The 14485-nt window shown below is 41.8% G+C and overlaps 1 protein-coding gene across 1 annotated transcript in view; it reads right to left on the bottom strand.

The window, feature by feature from the left end:
• Positions 1-91: 91 nt before the first annotated feature.
• The window catches only part of SLC10A6 (solute carrier family 10 (sodium/bile acid cotransporter), member 6), a 26392-nt gene continuing 11998 nt past the window's right edge, over positions 92-14485 (bottom strand). The window contains exons 2-6 of the mRNA XM_011990759.1: positions 10479-10597; positions 8970-9058; positions 5003-5178; positions 2429-2586; positions 92-436 (exon numbers count right to left, since the gene is read on the bottom strand). Of these exons, the coding sequence (XP_011846149.1) occupies positions 222-436; positions 2429-2586; positions 5003-5178; positions 8970-9058; positions 10479-10597 (757 nt within the window). The 3' untranslated portion in view covers positions 92-221. The remainder of the gene's footprint in view (positions 437-2428; positions 2587-5002; positions 5179-8969; positions 9059-10478; positions 10598-14485) is intronic.

Genomic DNA, 14485 nt, shown 5'->3' with positions numbered 1-14485 from the left:
ACAGTGAGCCGAGATCTCGCCACTGCACTCCGGCCAGGGTGACAGAGCGAGACTCTGTCTCAAAAAAAAAAAAAAAGAAAAGAAAATATACATATAAATATTCTAACATTGAACACTTAAATATTCACACTGGCCCTACCAACAAGATTCATGTGTCAGCTGCACACTGTCTTTACTGGCCACTGAAAAAGAAGGGTGCCAATCCAACCAGCAAGTCCCTGCTAATCACATGAAGTGATGTGGCCAACTGGCTCGAGAGCCCTGTGGCAATCCATTGGCCCTGGTGGCCCAGGAGTGATGGCACCTTCTTCATTCACCTCCAAGAAGGCATTGGTCTCTTTGGAAGAAGTCAATTTCCTCGTGTGGCAGACTTCTGTACAACCTGAGTTCTTTTTTCCGTGTTTGTTCTTCAATCTCCTCTTGTATGTCTGATATGCTAAGTGTTAAAACATACAAGTATTAACAATCACTTTAACAAAGAATCTAACTTGGTGACACTGTACACTTGTCAATCCTTCAGGTGTCTGGGTGGCATCATGTATATATAAACACCCAGGAAAAAGAAGGGGGAAGAGAGAAAGTTATGGAACAGAAGGATTCGGTGTATCAGAATGACTCTTTTGTCTGGAGTGAACCATTTGTGATTGAGGCTCATTCATCAGGTTGCTGACAGCTCACAAACTCATATATTCATTCATTCACTCATTCACTTAGTCAGTCAGCTGGCAAATCCTGCAAGTGCTTACTAGGAGTAGGACACTCCTGGGCTCTGGGCTGGAGCTGGGAATGAGCTAGAAATGATGCTTCCCTCAGTCTCTCCAAGAGAAGGAATGAAAACATGGGTCTGAGACCAAGAATTTGACTCTAATATGATTTATCTTATCTATCGGGGAAATTAAGCCCCAGGTATTCCTTATATTGTTATATTGATTGTTATTTCTGTAATCAGTACATAATAATAACAATCAGCAATCAGTATATAATCAGTTCTATCAGTAATCATTGAGTCTTACTCAGACCTAATTCCCTAACAACAGTGAAAATGTACCATGGCCCAAGATTAAAATATATATATGTATGTGAACATATTAATATATATTTTTTTCTTTTTCCACTTTTAGATTCAGGGGGTCCATGTGCATGTTTGCTTCCTGGGTATATGCGGTGATGCTGAGGTTTGGGAAACAAATAATCTTATTACCGAGGTAGTGAGCACCGTACCCAACAGTTCGTTTTTCAACCTCTGCCCCCTCCCTCCCTCTTCTAGTAGTCCCCAGTGTCTATTGCTGCTATCTTTATGTCCATGAGCACTCAATGTTTAGCTCCCACTTATAAGTGAGGTATTTGGTTTTCTGTTCTTGCATTATATATATTTTTTAAATTTATCCTCTGTGAACACACATAATAAATAACTCCAAAGTAATGTATATTTGGCTGCACTCATATGTGCATACACATATATATTTCAATATTTGTATATGTGTAATATTTCATATTTGAAAAATATTTCACAGCCATTCAGCACAAGTCTTAGTCACAGAAACATTGAAATAACTTGGCATTTGGGAGACCTCAAGGCTTTTAATGAGACCTAACAAACCAACGCTTAAGAGCAGCAAATGTCACTTTGGAGCTCAATGATTGCTCACGGAGATCTTGTCATAACAAGTTACGAAGTCTAAGTTCTGATAGTGGATTCACTTTTTTCTTTTTCTTTTCTTTTTTTTTTTTTTTTTTGAGAGGAAGTCTCCCTCTGTGGCTCAGGCTGGAGTGCAGTGGCGTGATCTCGGCTCACTGCAAGTTCCGCCTTCCGGTTCACGCCATTCTCCTGCCTCAGCCTCCCAAGTAGCTGGGACTACAGGTGACCACCACCACGCCTGGCTAATTTTTTTGTATTTTTAGTAGAGACGGGGTTTCACCAGGTGTTAGCCAGGATGGTCTCAATCTCCTAACCTCGTGATCCACCCGCCTCGGCCTCCCAAGTGCTGGGATTACAGGCGTGAGCCACCGCGCCCAGCCATGGATTCACTTTTGTGAAGTATATTTGTTTATAATTATAAGCTCATTTTCAGATTTTTTATATATTTTTCTATGAAACTCCCACTTGTGCCAAACTATCCTGTCTATGCACCTTATCCTCCCCAGAAATGTCAGGCTTTCAAAAAGTGTATCACAGTGTAGTCCCAGCTACTCGGGAGGCTGAGGCAGGAGAATGGCGTGAACCCGGGAGGCGGAGCTTGCAGTGAACAGAGATTGCGCCACGTGCTGCACTCCAGCCTGTGGGACAGAGCCAGACTCCATCCCCCCCCCCAAAAAAAAAAATGCATCACAGGGGCAGCACAGGCAAGTTTGGATTGAAAAAAAAGGTCGATAAGTTGAGTGAACAATTTTCTGTCAGTTATTTCCTACCCAATGGGAGTTCGCCCACCTGCAACAATAAGAAATCCATCTATCAGCTGGAAGAGTCCGTAGGCCAGTGGGAAACTCAACATCTGGACCAAGTGCTCAGCAGTGAAAGATAACTGGAGCATGGTGATGCACATCTGAATATTCTGAGCTCCAGTTTCTAAGGAAATCGTCCTGCACCTAGCAAAGAGAAAAATTTCAAGAGTAAAGCACTAGCAATAAGAACTATTCTCACATTTTCTCATACGCATCATAACAATTAGAAGCTATGACCTCAGGCCACAGAAAATGTGTACTCATTCCATAGTTATTTGCTGAATTCCTACTCTGCAGGTGGTCTTCTGAGAGGTACGGTGGAGTGGGGTTTTGCAAACCCTGCTCTAGGCATCTGAGTGAAAAGACAAAATAAACACACAGGAAAGGTTCAGCAGCAACACAAGACAAAGTATGGCCAAAGGCCACGCAGATGTAGAAATTCAGAAAATGGCAGAAGGGGTGAGAGAAGGCTTCACAGAGGAGTGAGATTAAAGGATGGAAAAAATAGAAGAAGCTTTTGATGAGGGGGAAATATTATAAAAATTAAAGTGCCAGGGACAGGTGTGAGTGTGGCCTATTCAGCAGGCATTGCATATACTGTAAGCCAATCTGCACAGAGGAGAGGATTGGAGGAGATGAGAAGGGAAGGTTGAGTTAGAGATATGATGCAGGGCATGGTGGCTCATGCCTGTAATCCCAGCACTGAGAGGCAGAAGTGGGAAGATCACTTGAGCCAGGAATTCAAGACCACCCTGGGCAACAGAGTAAGACCCTGTCTCTACAAAAAGAAAAACATATATATATAAAGACATATGAAACAACATAAACTAAACAACACTTAAAAACAAATAAACATGGCCAGGCGCAGTGGCTCACACCTGTAATCTCAGCACTTTGGGAGACCGAGGTGGGTGGATCACCTGAAGTCAGGAGTTTGAGACCAGCCTGGCCAACATGGTGAAACCCTGTCTCTACCAAAAATACAAAAATTAGCCAGGCGTGGTGGCACATGCTTCTGTAATCCCAGCTACTTGGGAGGCTGAGGCATGAGAATCGCTTGAACCCAGGAGGCAGAGGTTGCACTCCAGCCTGGGCAACAAAGGTCTCAATAAATAAATAAATAAATAAATAAATAAATAAATAAATAAATAAATAAATTAAAAACCCTAAATAAAGACCAAATACCTAAAATGGTTGTCTTTGGTGAAAGAGTTTGGTAATAATTTTTCTTTTTGCTTTCTACTTTTCTATATTTTATTGGTTTTCTGGTTGCATAAAATGAAATAAACCTCATTTGAAAAAGATAAAGGAGGGAAGAGAGGGAAGACCTGGGCAGGACATTGAGGGCTGAGTTAAGCAGTTTCATGTCTCCAATTTATAAAGGGAGTCTGCAGGGGTTTATACGTGGAAGTGAGGAGATAAAAGAGGTGTTTCAGAAAACAAACAAGCATCTGTGTTTAAGTTGGACTGGAATGGGGAAGTAACAAGGGTGTGTGATGAGGGGGTGAAATTGCTGTCAGTGGTACAGGGCAAGCTCTGTGTTCATACTTTATTTCTACTTACTCTATTGCGTGCTACACTTGCCTCAAACCACCCTCACTTCTTTCAGACTTTTGTCAAAAACTCAGTATGATTAAGCTCCAAAGCTGGAACCCACACCTGCACCATTCATGAGCCAAATCTCAGTCCTGGCCTTTGTCAGGCTATCGGGTATGAAAAACATGAGATTGTGGACTACATCTTGCCATAGGAGTACTTTCTGTCCAGAGCCAATTGCATTTCAACCACTCAACAGACTGTGTTCCTGATTGTTAAATTTGGAAAAAAAAAAAAAAAAAAAACCCAGGTCTAAATCCTAACTCCACCATTTTCTAGCTCTGTGAACTTGGTCAAGTCACTTAATTTCTCTGAAGGATCTGCTCATCAGTAGAATGAGGGTAGTGATAGGATCTACTTCTCAGGCTTGTAGTAAGAAGTAAATGAGATAGATGGGGTAAAGCTTTACCGATCACTTAGTACAATCCTAAATGTTCCCCAAGTGGACTGGAAGTAGCATAAAGCCAATTAAAAATTCCCATCTTTCACCTTTGGAATTCAACTGCATAATTTACTTTTCTTTAAGAAATTTTTTCTGCTTTTAAAAGTAGTCCATACTTATTGAAAAGCTTCAAAAATATACCAAGGAAATACTAAAGAACTAAAATTATCCTTACTCTCCCTACTCAAAATTAAACATTGTTACCATATGGTATATTTCTTCCAGTATTTTTTGATGCATAGAACTCTTTTTGCTTTCTTCTACAAAGTGGGAATTAAATACACGTCACTTTCTATTCTTTTTTAACTTAAATTTATCTCTTCTTATCAATTTGGCCTTTGCTTTAATTTACATAAAGAATTGCCACAATATTTTCCATGAATTGCCATAAGTTATCCTGCTCCGTTCCACTGTGTAAGTCAAAACTCTTCATGTCTCCTGACACAGGCAGCAAAGCCTGCCAGTGGCAGTGTGTTAACTTTACCTTCCTCAAAAAAAAGTTTATGGATAGTTCAACTATACCTTTGCCAAGACTGGTGGGTAAAAAGTGCCAGCAGAAAACCCGTGACATGGCCAATCAAAGGAAAGATGAAACTGATGGTCAGAAGGGTGATGTCTGAATTCCAAGATCCTTTCGCCAGGACCACACCAGCAACTGCGACCACCAGAAGGAGGACCCCACCAACAATGGCCCCAATCTGAAGCAAACAATAAAATAAGTGCATATAAACTCAGGGTTTTTTGCTCTATGATACAAAGTCCATCGAGGTTGTAAAATGCTTGGGATCTAGAAATTTTAGAACAAAGTAGGGACTTAGAGATGACTGAATCCAATTTCACTTTGTAGAGGAGAAATCTGAGTTCCAAACTGGTCAAGTAACTTGCCTATGCTAGAAATGGGTGGAATTTGACACAAATCTAAGTCTTGTTTTAGCACATCTACTTTTCCCTTCAAGTAGAAGATTTTGCCAGAAAGATTGGAAGCAGAGTTTTATTGTGAGTAGAACAAAAGTGCAAAATGAATGGGATCTGACAATGAGCTTCCAACACCCCTGCACACACCTCTGTGACCCTCTGCTTGTGACCTCCAGTCTGCCCTGCCTGACCATCTGCCTCCCCTCCCACCGCCCCTTCAACCACCAGCAGCTGCCTGCTGCTTTGGTCCCTGTCCTTCTCCCCTCCAAATAAAATCTACCCATTCTTCATTGGACAATCTGAGCTAATACTCATGATCACATGAGAAATACTGATGGAGACCTCTATCCTCTCCCAAATGGATACTGTTTCTTACTTTAGTTGTTTAACAAGAACAGAAACAAAAAGCCAACAATAACAAAAACAAATTTGAGTTTTAGATAAAATAGGAAGGAAGGATGGCCTAGGGTATTTTGGGAAAATCAGGATCTTGGCAAGCTCCTGTTCATATCATGTAGACAGTAAACTGTGTACCTAGTTACAGTGTCAAACTTGATTTGAAATGACTCAGGATGTGAAGGAGGGTGGTCGTAGGAAACTAGAGAAGACAACAAACCATATACCCAATATACCATAAATGTGTTCTGGGGGTCATTTTTACTGTTTAAATACAGAGACAGACTAGACCCCTGCCTAAGAAAAAGATGCTAAGACATAAGAAAGCTTCTTGGCCAGGCAAAGTGGTTCATGTCTGTAATCTCAGAACTTCGGGAGGCCGAGGTGGGCAGATCATCTGAGGTCAGAAGTTTAAGACATCCCGGCCAACATGGCAAAATTCTATCTCTGCTAAAAAAAAAAAATACAAAAATCACCCAGATATGGTGGCACATGCCTGTAATCCCAGCTATTCAGGAGGCTGAGGCGGGAGACTTACTTCAACCCGGGAGGTGGAGGTTGCAGCGAGCTAAGATTGAGCCACTGCACTCCAGCCTGGGTGACAGAGCCAGACTCCGTTTAAAAAAGAAAAGAAAAGAAAAGAAAGAAAAATGAAAGAAAGCCTCTGAATGTAACATCCCCTCTTCCTCTCTCTACCAAAGATTTCAAAGTTTAAAATCCACCAAGAGCAAATGAGGAACACTTAAGTTTGTTCAGAAAATGTGTCAGATTTAAAATTAAAATAGAACTAAGAACAGAGAATGAAGATATACTAAAATAATGATAACATTAGCCTAGCTTTTTTTTTACTAAGGTGCTGTAGAATATTTATGCATATTATTAAATGTTTTGCCATAAATCCTATGAAATACCCAAAAGAAAAGAGTTTTCAATCTGCTCTTTACAGCAAATAAAACTGACATGTAAAAAAAATGTATCTGGTTTCTCCACTGACACTGATGGATTGATAACGGAGCTGGAAACTCCAAAATCATGATTTTTGCTGTTGTTGTTGTTAAATGCCCTTTTAAGAAAAATAATCAAAGATAGAGTATTTGAAAAGTAAGAAGTGGCCGGGCGCAGTGGCTCAAGCCTGTAATCCCAGCACGTTGGGAGGGCAAGACAGGCAGATCACGAGGTCAAGAGATCGAGACCATCCTGGCTAATACAGTGAAACCCCATCTCTACTAAAAAATAGAAAAAACTAGCTGAGCGAGATGGCGGGCGCTTGTAGTCCCAGCTACTCGGGAGGCTGAGGCAGAAGAATGGCGTAAACCCGGGAGGCAGAGCTTGCAGTGAGCTGAGATCCGGCCACTGCACTCCAGCCTGGGTGACAGACCGAGACTCCATCTCAAAAAAAAAAAAAAAGAAAGAAAGAAAAGCAAGAAGTTTCCATGATCATTTCCCTCCTCTTGTTTTGAAACAAATTCATAACTACCACACTGGAAATTTTCTCCTACTGAAATAACAATAATAAATGTGGAAAAGGGGCCAGGCACAGTGGCTCATGCCTGTGATCCCAACACTGGGAGGCCAAGGCAGGAGGATTCCTTGAGGCCAGGAGTTGCAAACCAGCTGGGCAACAGAGCAAAACCCCATCTCTAAAAAAAATTTATTTTTATTAGTAGGGCAGGATGGTGCATGCCTGTAGTGCTAGCTACCTCAGAGCTTGAGATGGGAGCATCATTTGAGCCTAGGAGATCAAGGTCGCAGTGAGCTATGATTGTGTTATTGCACTCCAGCCTGAGTGACAGAGCGAGACCCTGTCTCAAAAACTTAATTAATTTTTAAAAATAAATGTGGAAAAGATGGGACTGTATTCCATGAGGTCAGCTAAAAAAAGAGAGTGAAAATCAAGTGTACACCATTGATGTTAAAGTCATCCACGTGCATTACAAATGTACTATACTAGGCCATCTTCCAGCTCTCTGTGCCCAGCTGATTTGTCTGCTTGGCAAGCCCTCTCCTCTCCTTCTCCATCGCACTGAAGGAATGGTGGGAGTTGTTTGGCCTTGTGCCTAACTGGAAAAACAGGGTCCATTGGCACAGGCATATGGAGTGGCGATGTTCTGTGAGGTAGAGCCAAACGATAAACCACAAAACAAAACGAACTGAGATTTACTACCTGAAACTCCAAGTAACCCCAAATGTTTCTTTCTTTATAAATGCAAAATATAACCAAAACATTTTTTAAATTTTCATGAAAGCCACACATATTATAACCTTCTATCTGCTAAAGTGATACATAATCAGAAAAAAAATGGAAAGCACCCCTAGGAGACTCACATCATTGTTAAGAATGCCTCCTCTTCATGTTTTGTTTTTTTGTTTTGTTTTGTTATTAGAGATGGGGTCTCACTCTGTGATCCAGGCTCGAGTGCAATGGCACGATCATGGCTCACTGAAGCCTCAGCCTCCTGGCCTCAAGCAATCCTCCCACCTCAGCCTCCCAAAGTTCTGGGATTACAGATGTAAGCTGCTGCACCTGGCCTCTCGAATTATTTTTAAAAACCGTTTAACAAAGACATTTGCTTGTTTCTCCAGCAGACAAAGGGCAAGACTGCAAAGACAAGAGGAGGTAGAAAGTTCTAGTCACCATCATTCCATAGCTAGACTCCTCAGTGCTCTCTGGATGATTTCATTTAAACAGTCTTATTCATGTAGTCAGCAGCCCTTGCTCATGTGTACAAACGACAGCTTTGGCAGTGCCCCCAGGAATGCTTCTGCAAGACAGTCCTTCCTCCTACTCTTCCAATAAACCAGCCATATTCCTAATGGGCGCCCTTCCATGCTCACTTAAACAGCTTCTGCCTCTAGAGCACCTGTGTGAAGCCTTGTGCGTGCATTGGCCTGGGCTCTTCTGTCCACACACAGCTTTAGCTTTTCTGACACTAAATCAATAGTTGCTTGTTTTCCAGGGCGTCATAAGCCTCGGGGTACAGGCCTATGGGAGTGGCAGAGCAAGGCTTACAGGGTGGAGGAAATACAATTACTGGATCCAAAACCGCAGGACGTGTAAGGAGAATTTCTGGGTGTGAGGCTGTACTCGCCAAGCTCACTTGTCCCAGCCACTGCTCGCTTCTGTCTTTCAGGCCCCTGAGTCTGAGGATGTGCCAACAGTGGCCAGGGAGTTGCTCACCTTGAGAATGATTTTGGATTGTTTTGGCCATCTGTAATTCACACAGACACCAAAGGCCACGGGGATAGTCAGGCACACAAGGGTAATTCCTAAAGAGAAGAAAAATCCATCAGAGTGTTTCCCCTGTCACCCTGACTGCACAGCACTTCTCAACAACTTCCATTTCATTTAGATAACAGCTTTAAACTGACATTTTCCCATGCCACTCTCCAAATCTGGACAAATGCCTACAATATTGGCTCCGAAGTTATATAAGCTGCTCATAACATTTTGTGTCTTGTTTGTGAGTGCCTTTCAGAACATATTATCAAAGCAGAATATATTAAATAACTTACTGATCAGAAAAAAGTTGCACATAAAATCATGGTTTCTAAATTAAGGTTTCCCTCAAGTTTTACAGATTCAGTAGGCTCCCGCTGTTGTGAGGAAGTGGTTTCATTTATGGTTTTGAACTATGGGCCATGGGTTGTAAGCCCTCAAGGTGTTTACCTGATACACCAGATTGACACTGACAGTCTTAAGAATCATTATGTCAGTCAGGCGTGGTGACTCACGCCTGTAATCCTAGCACTTTGGGAGGCCAAGGTGGGCGGATTGCCTGAGCTCAAGAGTTTGAGACCAGCCTGGGCAACACGGTGAAACCCAGTCTCTACTAAATACAAAAAAAATTAGCCGGGTGTGGTGGTGTGAACCTGTAGTCCCAGCTACTCGGGAGGCTGAGGCAGGAGAAGGCAGAAGTTGCAGTGAGCCGAGATCACACCACTGCACTCCAGCCTGAGTGATAGAGCAAAACTCTTTCTCAAAAAAAAAATAGTACCTATCACTTCTCCAAAAACTGACCATACTAGGAAAGGCAGATCATTTCACCACATTTCTCTTCTAAGCTTGGTAAACCCACAGAGATCTTTAGGAAAATGGCAGACTTTAATGAGAAATAGTATTCAGAAGAGGAGATAATGAAAGAGATATGGGTGTGACTGTGACATGTAGATGAGTTTTCATAATCAGTAAGAATTATTTACATTCAACCTCCACGAAAAAGTCAAGGTTCGCAGGCAAAGTGAAAGGTGGTCACAGGAAGGTCTAATTAGAGCCACTAGATCCAGTTAAACCTTGGAGCATAAAGAGTCCAGTTGCTTTATAGTCTAGTTATAGAAGGGTTTGATCCTTGCTTTTTCAAAGTAAATTATCTGGCTTTCTTTTTTTTTTCAAAAACGCACTCTTGTAGGGGTGAAAGTTTGCACTTTGTAGTCATATTCCCAGGTTAGAACTCCAGTTCTGTACTCACCAGCTGCATAATTTTGATCAAGTTACTAAACCTCTTGAAGCCTAAAGGTTTAGGCGATTGAACTGGTGACAGAATCTACACTGTAGGGTTCTTTAAGGAATTAAATTAGGTACTAAAAAAAAAAAAAAAGTCCCGGCATAAAGAGTTATGTAATTAAGAGCAGCTATTATTAGTGTCATCACCATTACTGTTAGTCCTCCATTTCCCAGGCCCATACAGACCTATGTTCTGATAAGGAATGGTGAGATTCTGCTGAAGACTCCAGGACCAGGCGTAGAGATAAATGCAGAGTGGCATCATTCCCAGGGCGGCCACGGTGGAACAGGTTGTCATACTGATGCTGAAATTAAAATTAATACAATGCTTAGGAGGGAGCAATGGACATGAATTATTTAGTCTTTACCAGAAACAACTCCTGGGACACAATTTCCTAGAGATTACATGGACTAAGCTCCTTGGAGCTCATTTCTCTCCTATTATTTAACAAACGATGGCTATATTTGTGGTCTACAAAGAGATTTCCAGCAGTTCTTGTCATCCATCAATTACCTCATATTTATTTTACTATCTACTTGCCTTAAACATTCTGCTACAGGCACTATAGAATTCTTCTCTTATCTAGTTCTTTTTTATTGAAGTATAATCCACAAGCCATAAAATTCATCATTTTAAATTATACAATTCAGCAGTTTTTAGTATAGTCACAACATTATGCATTAATAGCACCATTTCCAGGATACTTTCATCATCTCAGAAAGAAACCCCATCCCCATTAGCAGTCATTCCCCAGTCCCTGCTTCCCCCGGCCCTTAACCAGCACAAATCTACTTTCCATCTTTACAGGATTACCTGTTCTGGACATCTTAGATGAACAGAATCATACATGTAGCCTTTTTTCTGTGTCTAGCTTCTTTCCCTTAGCATAACATTTTCAAGGTTTGGTAACAGTTTGACTGTCCTCTCCAACTCTCATGGTGAAATGTGATTCCCAACGTTGGAGGTGAGGGCAAGTGGGAAATGTCTGGGTCACAGGGGCACATCCCTCGTGAACAGGTTGGTGCCATTCTCATGGGATTCACTGAGTTCTCACTCAGTTCTTATGAGCTCTAGTTGTTAAAAAGAGTCTGACACCTCCTTCCCCTCTCTTACCATGTGATGCCTGCTCCTCTTCCCCTTCCACCATGGGTGGGGTCTTCATGAGGCCCTCACCAGACGCAGATGCTGGCACTGTATTTCTTATGTACAGCCTGCAGACCCACCAGCCAAATAAACCTATTTTTTTTAGAAATTACCTACCCTCAGGTATTCCTTCATGGCAACACAAATGGGATAAGACAAAGTTTATCCATGTTTTAACATATATTAGAGCTTCATTCTTTTTATGTCCTTATTCTATTAATATAGTGCATCACATTGATTTTTCTGCATATTGAATCAACTTTGCATTTTGAAATAAATCATATTTGGTCTTGGTGTATAATCCTAGATTCAATGTGATAGTATTTTTTATTGAAAATTTGTGCATGTATATTCATAAGAAGTATTGATTTACAGTTTTCTTTTCTTGTGATATCTAGTTTTGGTACCAAGGGGATTGGAAGTGTATTAGGCTGTTTGCATAGCCATAAAGAAATAACTGAGGCTGAGTAATTTATAAAGGAGGGTCAAAGATCTGCAGGCCGTACAAGCATGGTTCCAGCATCTGCTCCTGGTGAGGACCTCAGGAAGTTCACAATCACGGCAGAAGGCAAAGGGGAAGCGGGAGCAGGCATCTCACATGGCCAGAGGGGGTGCAAGAGAGTGAGAAAGGGGAGGTCCCAGACTTTTAAACAATCAGATCTCATGTGAACTAACTAAGCAAGAACTCACTTATCACCAAAGAGATGGCATTAACCATTCATGAGAGATCCACCCCATGATCCAGTCGCCTCCCACCAGGCCCCACCTCCAATACTGGAATCACATTTCAACATGAGATGTGGAGAGAACAAACACCCAAACCATATCAGCAAGTTAGAATGCCACCAAGCTGACTAAACGCCTGCCCAGTGTGAAGTGTTAATAAATATCTGTCAGGAAGAAGTCACCCAAACACCACATGCCATAAGCTCCCCATTGGATAGGGCAGTGGCCCCCACAGTCGCTGACCTGCAGACAAAGCAAGTTGGTTAGGGCAAGGGAGGGTACAGAACCACAGAGAAAGGGAACTGATGTGAGATGCTAGACTGAATTAAGAATTCTGTTCCAATTCTGATATCGTGTGATCCTATGATTAGAAACTGGGTTTGGGCCAAGTGTGGTGGTTCACGCCTGGGATCCCAGCACTTTGGGAGGCCAAGGCAGGCAGATCACCTGAGGTCAAGAGTTTGAGACCAGCCTGGCCAACATGATGAAACTCCGTCTGTACGAACAATACAAAAATTAGCTGGGGGTGGTGTCAGGCACCTGTAATCCCAGCTACTTGGGAGGCTGAGGCAGGATAATCACTTGAACCCAGGAGGCGGAGGTTGCAGTGAGCCAAGATCATGCCACTGCACTCCAGCCTGGGCAACAGAGTGAAACTCCATCTCAAAAAAAAAGAAAAAAGATGAAAGAAAAGAAAGAAAGAGAAGAAGGAAGGAAGGAAGGAAGGAAGGAAGGAAGGAAGGAAGGAAGGAAGGAAGGAAGGAAGGAAAGAAGGAAGGAAGAGGAGGGAGAAACTGAGATTTGACATTGAAGTAGAGTGGTGAGTTAGAGTACAAATTAAGATTTCTAGACTTCAAAATGATGGTGTGATACACAAAAAAGCTGAGTCACTTAGCATCAATTTGAGGGGTTGTGTTACGTAAGGTGATAGTGGGACATCCAGTCTTTGGTGAACAAACCTGGGAAGATTTCTAAAGACAATTAGTCTGTTTATCTCTGTCATTATTGGGGTTGTCTCTGGCCACCTTGGAAAGTGAAATGTGGGCTTGTGAGCTGGATGAACCAAACCAAAACCAACAGCCATGCTACATAGCTTTACTAGGAAAACAACTGAGACCATCAGAAGGAAGTTGTGGTCTTTGTTTAACAAATCCAGAATGATTTCTAATGGAAAACTGGTTTGTTTATCTCTGTTATTATTGAGGTTAATTGTCTCTAAGTAAAAAGGCTAACACATCTTAAGTGCAACAGACCTTAAGAACTTTTAAGTACCTAATGTCTGTGGTGGAGGGGGAAGAGTACTTGGTTTGGAGTCCTCAAAAACTGTGTATCGTGATTACTGCTATGGTCTGAATGTGTCCTTCAAAATTCATAGGCTGGAAGTCAAATCCCTAAGGCCACAGTATTGAGAGATGGAGCTTTCTGGGAGGTGTTTAGATCATGATGAATCCACCTTCATAAATGAATTAATGCCATTTTAAGAGGACTCCACCAAGGAAGTTTATTCCTTTTTGCCCTTCTCTCTTCCACCACGTGAGGAGCAAGAAGGCCCTCACCAGACAATAGTTGCCAGCTATTGATCTTAGACTTCCCAGCCTCCAGAATGTAAGAGAATAATTTCTCTTCTCTATACATTACCCAGTCTCGGGTATCCTGTATAGCAGCACAAAATGTACTAAGACAATTACTATACTGTTATTGCGTTATATGAACTAAGTTACTGCTTCACACATTTGTAATTTGTTATTTTTTTTGTTTTTTGAAATGGAGTCCCACTCTGTCACCCAGGCTGGAGTGCAGTGGCGCAATCTCGGCTCACTGCAACCTCCGCCTCCTGGGTTCAAGTGATTCTCCTGCCTCAGCCTCCTGAGTAACTGGGATTACAGATGCCTGCCACCACACCCGGGTAATTTTTGTACTTTTAGTAGAGACAGGGTTTCACTATGTTGGCCAGGCTGTCTCGAACTCCTGACCTCAGGTGATCTACCCGCCTCGGCCTCCTAAAGTGCGTGAGCCACCACGCCTGGCCATAATATATTGTGTTTTTGTATTTTCCATATATATTTTTAGTCTACATTTTTTATTTAGGGAAAAGCACTTAGCTACATTAACTGATAGTTAATATTTTATGTATTTTAAAGCCTCCTGCGCTCTAAACCAGGGAGAAGAAGAAGAGCCCATGGTGCATGTAGAGAAAGGAAAGAAAGAGAGAAAGAAAGAGAGAAAAGAAAGAAAGAAAGAAAGAAAGAAAGAAAGAAAGAAAGAAAGAAAGAAAGAAAGAAAGAAAGAAAGAAAGAAAGAAAGAAAGAAAGAAAGAAAGAAA

The sequence above is a fragment of the Mandrillus leucophaeus genome, unplaced genomic scaffold (genome assembly GCF_000951045.1).
Source record: "Mandrillus leucophaeus isolate KB7577 unplaced genomic scaffold, Mleu.le_1.0 Scaffold381, whole genome shotgun sequence".
Lineage (NCBI taxonomy): Eukaryota > Metazoa > Chordata > Mammalia > Primates > Cercopithecidae > Mandrillus > Mandrillus leucophaeus.
This window is presented reverse-complemented; position numbering and strand designations above follow the sequence as displayed.